The sequence below is a fragment of the Centrocercus urophasianus genome, unplaced genomic scaffold (assembly GCF_019232065.1).
Source record: "Centrocercus urophasianus isolate 14NV4802_14NV808 unplaced genomic scaffold, USGS_Curo_1.0 seq_27, whole genome shotgun sequence".
In the NCBI taxonomy this organism is placed as follows: domain Eukaryota; kingdom Metazoa; phylum Chordata; class Aves; order Galliformes; family Phasianidae; genus Centrocercus; species Centrocercus urophasianus.
Genome location: NW_024884833.1, coordinates 12,230,806 through 12,239,489, shown reverse-complemented (window position 1 = coordinate 12,239,489; position 8,684 = coordinate 12,230,806). Strand labels below are relative to the sequence as shown.

Here is an 8,684-nt window from a genome sequence, read left to right as displayed (position 1 = left end):
TCGCGTCTCTTCGTGCGCGCGTTCAGCGACGCGGCCCGCCCGCCTCGCGGGGGCGGCCCAAACCCGCGCTGCCCCAGGCGCCTGCGCAGTGCGAGGCGGGAAGCGGCGCCCCGCCGCCGGAGGGCCGGCAGCGCTCGAGGTGGGGCCCGCCGGGGCGTGGCGGTCGGAAAGCGCTCCCGTTTCCTATCCGCGGGAGGTGGCGGCATGGAGGTGCTCCCGTCCCCGCTGGAGTCCGCCAGGTTCATCGCGGGCCGCAGCCGAGACGTGTCGGTGGACGAGGAGGGGGCGAGAAAGGTGGCCGAGTCGCTATTCGATAAAGCGTCGGAGGAGGCGTTCGGCCTGTCGGGATGGAAGGCGCTGCACGAGCTGAACCCGCGGGCCGCCAGCGAGGAGGCGGTGAGCTGGGTGTTCCTGGTGGACACCCTCAACTTCTCCTTCTGGTCCGACAGCGCCGAGCAGAAGTGCCTGGTGCGCTACAAGGGCAAGGCGTACAGCGGCTACTGGGCGCTCTGCGCCGCCGTCAACCGCGCGCTGGACGACGGTCAGTGCGGGCGGGGCGCTCCGTTGGGTGGGCGGCTGCCCCGGGGGGAAGGGAAGTCCCCGCTCGCGTATAAACGGCTTCGGTGTGGCTGCGGTCAGCGCTTTGTTCCTTCGGGTGTTTGAGGAGGCAGCGCCGAGCTGCGAGCCGTCTAGGTTGGCCCCGTGGGTCTGAAAAGCACGTGCCTGCGCAGGGCTGTTCGGCGCTCCTGGGTGCGCTCGTTCGGAGAAAAAGAGAAAAAGAATCTGAATGTGAAAGGGAAACTGTAGTAACTTTTCTACTTATTTCCTTTTTAATTAAAGGAGAGCTTGCGATAAGGTCCTTCTTGTAAGTACGTAACAGTGAGGAGCTCAGGCAAAAAAAAAGACTGATAGGAATGGCCATATGTGGCTGGAGGACAGTGTGTGCACCGTGCCGAGTGATGGAAACAAACCCGTGGGGGAAAATCATGTGCAGAAAGTAAGAAACGAACCATGGCTACGTATCAGAAGTTCCTACCCGAGCAGGGAGCACACCAACCAAGTGCGTGTGGTGTTACGTTAAGCAGCTGTCTGAGTGTGATCTTCACTGCACGCTGTCAGTTTTAAGAGTTGAGGCTCTCTGCGTCTTACGTCTGCGGTGGGTATGTGCCTAATGTCTCTGGGTGTAGAGCGGCAGCCTAATATCTTGTTTTTGCTCTTCTGAAGGAATACCTATCACCAGTGCCTCATACTATGCCACCATGACGCTGGACCAGGTCAGACAGGTGTTCCGCTCCGACACAGAGGTGCCCATGCCTCTGCTTGAAGAGAGGCACCGGGTGCTGAATGAAAGCGGGACGGTTCTGATGGAGAAGTTTGGAGGCTCTTTCCTCACCTGTGTTAAAATGAGTGAGAACAGCGCTCAGAAACTACTACGTCTTGTGGTGGAAAACTTTCCTTCTTACAGAGATGAAGCTGTTTTTGAGGTAAGTTTGAAGCAGCACTGAATTTTGTATGATATGAACTTGAACTTTTTCCTGGTTGTGGCTTTAAAAAATAGATGGTGATTTAGTTATTTATTGGAGCAACAGTTCAGAATTGGTGTCAAAATTTGTGTATTTATCACAGCTTCTAGTACAGGAGAAGGGAAACTGAACATAAGTTCCAAAGAAGGACAGTAAGGCTTGTAAAGAGCTTGGAGAATGTGCCCAATGAGGAGGAACTGAAGGAACTGGGGCTGTTTAGCCTGGGGAAGAGGAGACTGAGGGGAGACCTTATTGCTCTCTTCAAATATCTGAGTGATTGCAGTAAAGAGCGGGATTGGTCTCTTCTCACTGGTGACAGGACAAAGAGAAATGGCCTCAGGTTGCACCAGGGTAAGTTTAGATTGGATATCAGGAAGGGTTAGATTGGGTATCTTTACAGAAAGGGTTGTTACGCACTGGAATAGGCTCCCCAGGTAAGTGGTTGAGTCACCATCCCTGGATGTGTTTAAAAACCATTTGGATGTGGTGCCTCAGAGACATGATTGAGCAGAGAGTTGTTAGAGTTAGGGTAGTATGGTTAGGTTGTGGTTGGACTGAATGATCTTGAAGGTCTTTTCCAGCTTCAGGTTTCTATGATTCTATAATAATTTCTGTGGAATTTAGAAGTTAAATTCAAGGGAAGTAGAAGGGAAACACAGCACAATTTTAATATTCCACTTCAAATCAGTATAGGGATTAGTCTGCATAATGAAAATCAGACTTTGAAGCAGGTTATCTAATTATATAAATTGTTACGAGTAGTACAGATGGGGAAGATAAATACTCTTTGGCCAAAGTATTTGTTCTTCTAAAGATAGGGTAAAGGTATTGAGATTCCATTTCTCTATCAGTCTAAACCTCTGAAAACAACATCACACCATTTATTAACAGCAAATGAATCTCCATTGTCTAAAGTACTGAATTGGCCAGGAAAATGTATCTAGGGTTGTTGTTGTTTTTTTTTTTTTTTTCTTTCTGTAGTGGAGAACCAGTTTTTGTTTTTTTGTTTCTTTGTTTGTTTGTTTGTTTGTTTGTTTTGTGGGCTGTATTCTTCACTCTGTTGTAATCTATTTTGATATACTCCAAGTTTAAGCACAATTCTATTTTATGTCTTATAAATGCGTAACATAATTTTTGCCTAGCAAATCAGAATCTTTGTTTTTCTTGTCTTTTTTTCCTTAAGTTTTACCTCTCTCTCTCTTTTTCTTCATTTACCATGAGGATCATTGCATCTTATGGAGGAAAATGGAGACTCCAATAGTATTATGAAAATGTACAACTGACTACCAGGAATCTGTAACTGCTCTTAGTTCAGTAGACCTTGCAGAAATGGCTACAGGCCAGAATTAACCCTAAATGTCACACCACTTATTTCAGAGTTGAACAGTGCATAAGCTTTTTGCAGCAGTTTCTCTGAAAGATGGGAAGTAAGTAGAGTGTGTTTGGTGTCTCCAGTTGTCCCTATGCAAGCACCCTTTTTTTAAACCTTGGTGACATGTAGCTGCTACTGTCCTCTGTTCCATCTGTGGTACTATTCAGACATGACATCAACAGAACACCTTATTCTATCTCCAGTGCAGCCTGTGCTAAGTGATAGCTTGTACAGGCCTTTGGAAGTAGTGCCCTGCAGCCGTGTTCGTTGTGCCTCTGAACCAACTGCTTTTTTCACTTACCTGTGATGTTGAGTAGGTGGCATCATTTTTTACTTCTTTGTCTCCTACTGTGAAGATACCATATTAACTTGAAAAATCAGAGATTCTCTGTAACTTATCGGTGATGTTACTGGTTGAATTTATTGAGGTTTTTACATATGAGGTCATTTTATAATGACTTTTGTGATCAAAAAAAGGATGCATTTTTCAAGTGGTAAATACAGTATTTTCTTTCTTTATAGTGACTATTCACTGACGTACTGTCTTTCATGAGATGGTGCTGAGTGCTTTATAAAGGAAGGCTCTCTAAAAGCAGCAATAGACTACAGAATGAAAAGCTGTTCCAAAAATGATTCCAGCCCGTAAGCACTGACGTAGTAGTGAAGTCTATTGCATAAACACAGAAGCTGTTTTTCTACTTTCACTAAGCAAGCTGTGTGTTTTGAAGGTGGATGAAATAATACAGATGAGGTTTACACTTTATTTGTTCTGTAATATATTTTTTAAGAAAACATAATATGAGGTGAAATGGATTGTTTTATCAACACCATTTCTATGCAGCCAGTTAAGATCTCACAAGTAAAGATTTGCCTTCATTACAAAGAGAACTAAACGTAGGTATCTGACAACATACTGGTGTTTTTCACTTATTCTCTGTAATAGAAACGTGTGTAAGAATAAATTCTGTACTGCAGTAAATCATACTATCACAGACTGCTACAGCTCTCCTATGGTCTGACCTTCTGGAGGAACGTGTAAAATAAAGACAATTTATTGGCTGCATGTCTTACCAAAACTGTATGCTAAAAATTTGTCACAGGCACACATTATTGAATGTCATTACGTATTGCCTATTTTCTCTTGCTTCAGTGCAGTGAGGTGCAAACCAAAGCCCCTGAAATCTTTTTGTGCTATTATGGGTATTTCGTATTTAGACATTGTGCTGACTTTAAATGCTAGCAGAACTTTAAAATCAAAATTATGCATCAGGATTTTCATGTTCTGACATATGTTTGAGTCCTCCCAAGCTTCCAGTCATCGATGCTGCGTGTATGCACTTTTTTGTTTCCCATCATTTTTTATAGAGGTGGTTAGATTCGTTTGCTCTTCCTATTCTCTGCTTTTCTTCCTAGTTGTGCCATCATGTTTATATATTTGCCGACACAGTATCCCTTCTTTCTTTTAATATCCATAGGTCCAAATTAGCTCTGTCTCCTTCTTGAAGTATCAGGTTGTGAAGGTAGTGGAGTGGTGAATGAGAAGAAGTAGTAGCTTTTCTTAGAATGTAAGGGCAGAAAAGTTGTTGAAAATAAGTGTAGGTTTGTCACCATCAGGTAAAATGTTCAGTTTTTGGAGAAATTGCAGTCTTTGAGAGGTAAGTACCTTTCACCCAGTGCTCTTCTTGCTCTCTGTTAAAAAGAATGGTGGGAAAATTTATTATAAAAGCTTGATTGTCTTTTCCATATAGAAAATTTTTGCAAACTTCAGATCTGTGCATCATAAAAACTACCAGCTGAACCAATGAGATCATAAATCCATAAGAAGTCCTACACAGTATTTTTCTTCCAAGCTAAACTGCAGCAGAAGACGGAAAGTTCAATCTGAAGTGTCTCTTCCATATTGCTCTTGTAAAATGATGTGGTGCTGCTGCTTATTGCACTGGAAAAATCTTAACACTACTAAAAGAGCGATGACCTTGGTTTTCATTAGCTCCAGGATACTGGGAGCTGTGATGGAATTTGGTCTATTATTATTATTTTATTTATTTGCCCTGGAGAGTTTTGAACAGTATTTCGTTATTTAATAGAGGAAATGTATGATTCTCTAGAAGGAAATGTGTACATCTGTGTCGAGAGGGGAATGAAGCACAGAGAATGTTTTCAGAATATTTGCAGAAGGTGTTCTGTGAAATGTTGTTGTAGATCTTGTTTTCAGTGTTTCTGTACAGTTGCATTTCTTGGCAAGAGGAATGGTCTGTAAAATCTGAGCAGTAATATAAAATGAAATACTCTTTAAAAATGCCATTTATGAATTGTGGCTATATGAAGTGCGCTAGAACGGAACTTCAAGTAAGTAAAATCCCCGTCTATACTTTTGCTTAACTGTTTCAGTTACATCACACTGTTAACCATACCTCAAAAGTTGAAAATTTGGTCTATAAAATGAAGGAAAAAAAAAACCAGAATTTTTTTTCCTGAAGTTCACATTATGTTTATCATAAAATAAATCTCAACTCCGTACGGATTTCAGCACACTGTTAGTTTTTCCCCTTGTGAGTAGTCAAAAAAGTATGTAAATTTTTGCGGGGCTTACACCAGCACAAAAAAGAATGTAATAGTAATAGACCCAGCCAGTGTTAAACAAAACCTTATACTTGTGAATACTGAATTACTAAAATTATTTTTTTCTCTGTCCTCTTCATAATAAGCAAGATGCACTAGACAGCACTGAGCATCATGTGCTATAGTTTTCAGCAAAATTCTTTTTGTTAATATTGAGTTCTTAAAGGAAGTTCATGAAACATGTGAACTGTTTGATATGTGCTACTTAGCTTGGATGCTCTACGAGCTCTAGGGCTTCAGAAAAAGTGTTTGCATGACTTTGACTGCTGTTTGTGAAGTAGAAGTAAACCAGCATTAATGTTTTCTGTTATCTGAGCATTTTTTAAATATGAATAATTTTTTATTCCACTGCTGTTTTTAATGAGGATTGCACTTGTGTGCAGTTCGGTATTTAGATTTTAAGGTACTTTTAGCATTGCACTTTTATTGCTTTAGTTAATATTTTCTTAGTAAGATACATCTTTTGTTGTGTTTTCTAGAGCAACATAACTTACCTATTTTCCTGTGTTTTCATTTTCTGTGTTTATTGAAATGTCCCTAGCACTTAAAGTATTTCATTTTTTCTCATCAGAAAAAGAAGGTGTCTTTCTACAAACGGGCACAAATACTTGTGGCTGATACATGGAGTGTATTGGAAGGCAAGGGAGATGGCTTTTTTGGAGACATTTCTAGCCTGACTATATTTGCTGACTACAGAATTCCTCAAGTTCTTGTTCATTTAAAAGCCATGAAATATTCTGAAGATCTAATGAAAAAGCTACGTGAAGGTTTGTTCCTTCCTTATATTGTAAAATACTCTTATGTTTTTAATCTGTCTATTCCTAGGGTTAAACACTGGCAAAGTATGGATAAAGAAACTCTTAGGGGTTGATTGCAGAGTTTCAGAAGTGGCACTGTTGACGGCAGCATTTTCCACCATGACTGTGGTTGTGATTTTGAGATTTAGATAGTAGAATCAGTGATTTCTTCATCAGTTCAAAGAACGTGGAAAAGCATGGAGATTCTTGTTTGTCAGTACTCAACCAGACTTGCTATAATCAAGAGCAACAAACAAGGTAGTAAGATAAACATCCACTTTAAGAAAACAAGCCATTGCCTGTAAAGAAGATAATTGCACAGGCCCGATTCCATCTTATAATATTTATTAACTAGGAGCTTGAATGAATAAAAGCATAAACCAGTCCTTTTCGTACTGCGCGATGAATGTGTTTATAGGTATGACTATTGTTAGTGATTTTCAAGTTGCACAGCAAGATAGAACAAATGGCCCATATGTTTGAATGGCTGCAGTGGAAATGACCATAGCAAGATTAATGGAAAAGATAAATTGTTCTGTGATGGTAAATGTGTCATAGAATGTTGTGATCTGCTTGATATTTGATCTCAGTGAAGAGTAGAATTACTCCTTGCAGAAAATACCCGATGGGAATTATGTTTGAGTATCCCTTTTGACTCCAGAAATGAAACAGTCATATATGTACAGTCAAGCCACCTGTTCTCACCCCAAGCTCAGTCTTTTAGAGTACAGGATGGCTTCTTAGATGAAAGGGAAGCAAACCTAACAAATACAGTAATGTTAAAGTAATCCACAGAAAATGTACAGTAACATAGTAGTTGCAGTGCAAGGGGTGGAAATTGTGGTCCTGGAGTAGCTTAAATGTGAAACAAAAAGGGAGAATCCTGGACATCTGGGGATTCTGTCTCCTGAATGTAAATGATTGCTGTCTCTTGTCTTACAGGAACTGTTTTCAAGTCTGGAGACAGAGAAGAGGTGGAGATCCGTGGTTGTTCGATTTGGTGCTGCACGCTGATCTGCAGTCACTTGCTGGAGCTCTATGAGAAGAAGGGTCAAGACATGCGTGATCAGATCAACGCAGTTTTACTGGATTACTATCTCTGGGACTATGCCAGGGATCACAGGGAAGATATGAAAGATATTCCATTTCACCGAGTACGGTGTATATATTACTAAGTCCAGCAGGATAGCTACTGTATTGTTGTGTTTCCTTTTCAATTACAGTTCCTTTTTTCGTATAGTGATTTATCATGTACTATTTTGGAACTTGCTAAATCAAACAAACACTTTCTGATAACATATGAATTATTTGCTTGATTTCTTTGAGTCACATGCTGATTGAGGTTGGAGTTAATAATATAAAACTGCTGGAAAATTTGTAGATTTTTAGTGATACAGATTTTATTACTCTTGCTTTTGTGTATGGATATGTACATGTATCTACATACATACAGTCGTGTATATGTACATGTATAAGTGTAGGTTGCTCTGAAAGTAATGCCTCCTGTTTATTTCCATGAAAACTATAGCAGGTACAAAGAACGGCACTGTTTGACAGACCAGATTCTCAGCAACAAAGTACTGTTTTTTCCAGAAGCTGGCCAGAGGTAGCTATACATTTTTGCCAGCAGCGAACAAGAATCAGCATGCCAGGCCTGTAAAAATGTGCACCAGGGGAGGTGGCCCACTGGCACTGTCTCTACTGCTGGATCACACCCCTGCCACTCCACATTCACAGCTTGGTCTCCAGAAATGTTCAGCAAATGTTGGTGAATGTCGGTGGGTGCCACTTTTTCTGCATGGAGGAATTCATTTCCATCCCTTTGCTTAACGCACGCTTCTGTGTCAGACACCATTCTGTCAGACTGCCCCTCTGCTCCTATCTGTTGCAGACCAGCAAAGTGTAACGGGATGCTGGGGGGAAGGTGCAACCTCTCCTGTTGTACCACCAGCATTCACCTCTGACAGCACGAGCCAGTGTAATAAAATAGGATGCATTGCTTTTGAGCAGCCCCATACACGCACATGGGTGCGTACGCAGCCCTTCGGTGGCAGTGGTGCCGTGTCAGAATGTACCTTACCACACTGAAGTGACTTGTCCTTCCTTTTGTCTGGGAAAAGCTCGCCTTACATTCCTAAGCTTTATTGTTAAGCGATCAGCGCAACTCTTGTAATAAAGCGTGCAGAGCGTAAGCAGGCACCGCCTTCGTCCTTCCGGGGAGCTCCGGGGCCGCCGCGCCTCCCGCCGTAGGGGGGCGCTGCGGGCGGTGCCGCGGGGCCGCCGCCGGACGTTGCTGCCGTTGCCTAGCGAGGCGCTGTCAACAGCGGGCAGCGCGGGCGCGGAGGCCGCTACGGGAGTTGGCGGGCTGTC

General features: G+C 42.3%; 1 protein-coding gene across 2 annotated transcripts; it reads left to right on the top strand.

Moving 5' to 3' along the window:
• Positions 1-162: 162 nt before the first annotated feature.
• Positions 163-8,509, top strand: CUNH9orf64 (chromosome unknown C9orf64 homolog). Of its 2 annotated transcripts, none has more exons than XM_042826846.1 (4): positions 163-541; positions 1,225-1,484; positions 6,089-6,284; positions 7,257-8,509. In XM_042826846.1, the coding sequence occupies exons 1-4, from the start codon at positions 205-207 to the stop codon at positions 7,487-7,489; spliced, it is 1,026 nt and encodes a 341-aa protein (XP_042682780.1). In that variant the 5' UTR covers positions 163-204; the 3' UTR covers positions 7,490-8,509. The 2 variants fall into 2 exon arrangements, with proteins under 2 accessions (XP_042682780.1, XP_042682781.1); XM_042826847.1 differs by having other exon boundaries at positions 257-396.
• Positions 8,510-8,684: the final 175 nt, after the last annotated feature.

Excerpts from the sequence above, each read along its gene's own strand:
- CUNH9orf64 (XM_042826846.1), top strand. The coding sequence starts at position 205 with ATGGAGGTGCTCCCGTCCCCGCTGGAGTCCGCCAGGTTCATCGCGGGC. Across the intron at positions 542-1,224 it reads CAACCGCGCGCTGGACGACG|GAATACCTATCACCAGTGCC; the intron begins GTCAGTGCGGGC and ends GCTCTTCTGAAG. Across the intron at positions 1,485-6,088 it reads GAGATGAAGCTGTTTTTGAG|AAAAAGAAGGTGTCTTTCTA; the intron begins GTAAGTTTGAAG and ends TTTTCTCATCAG.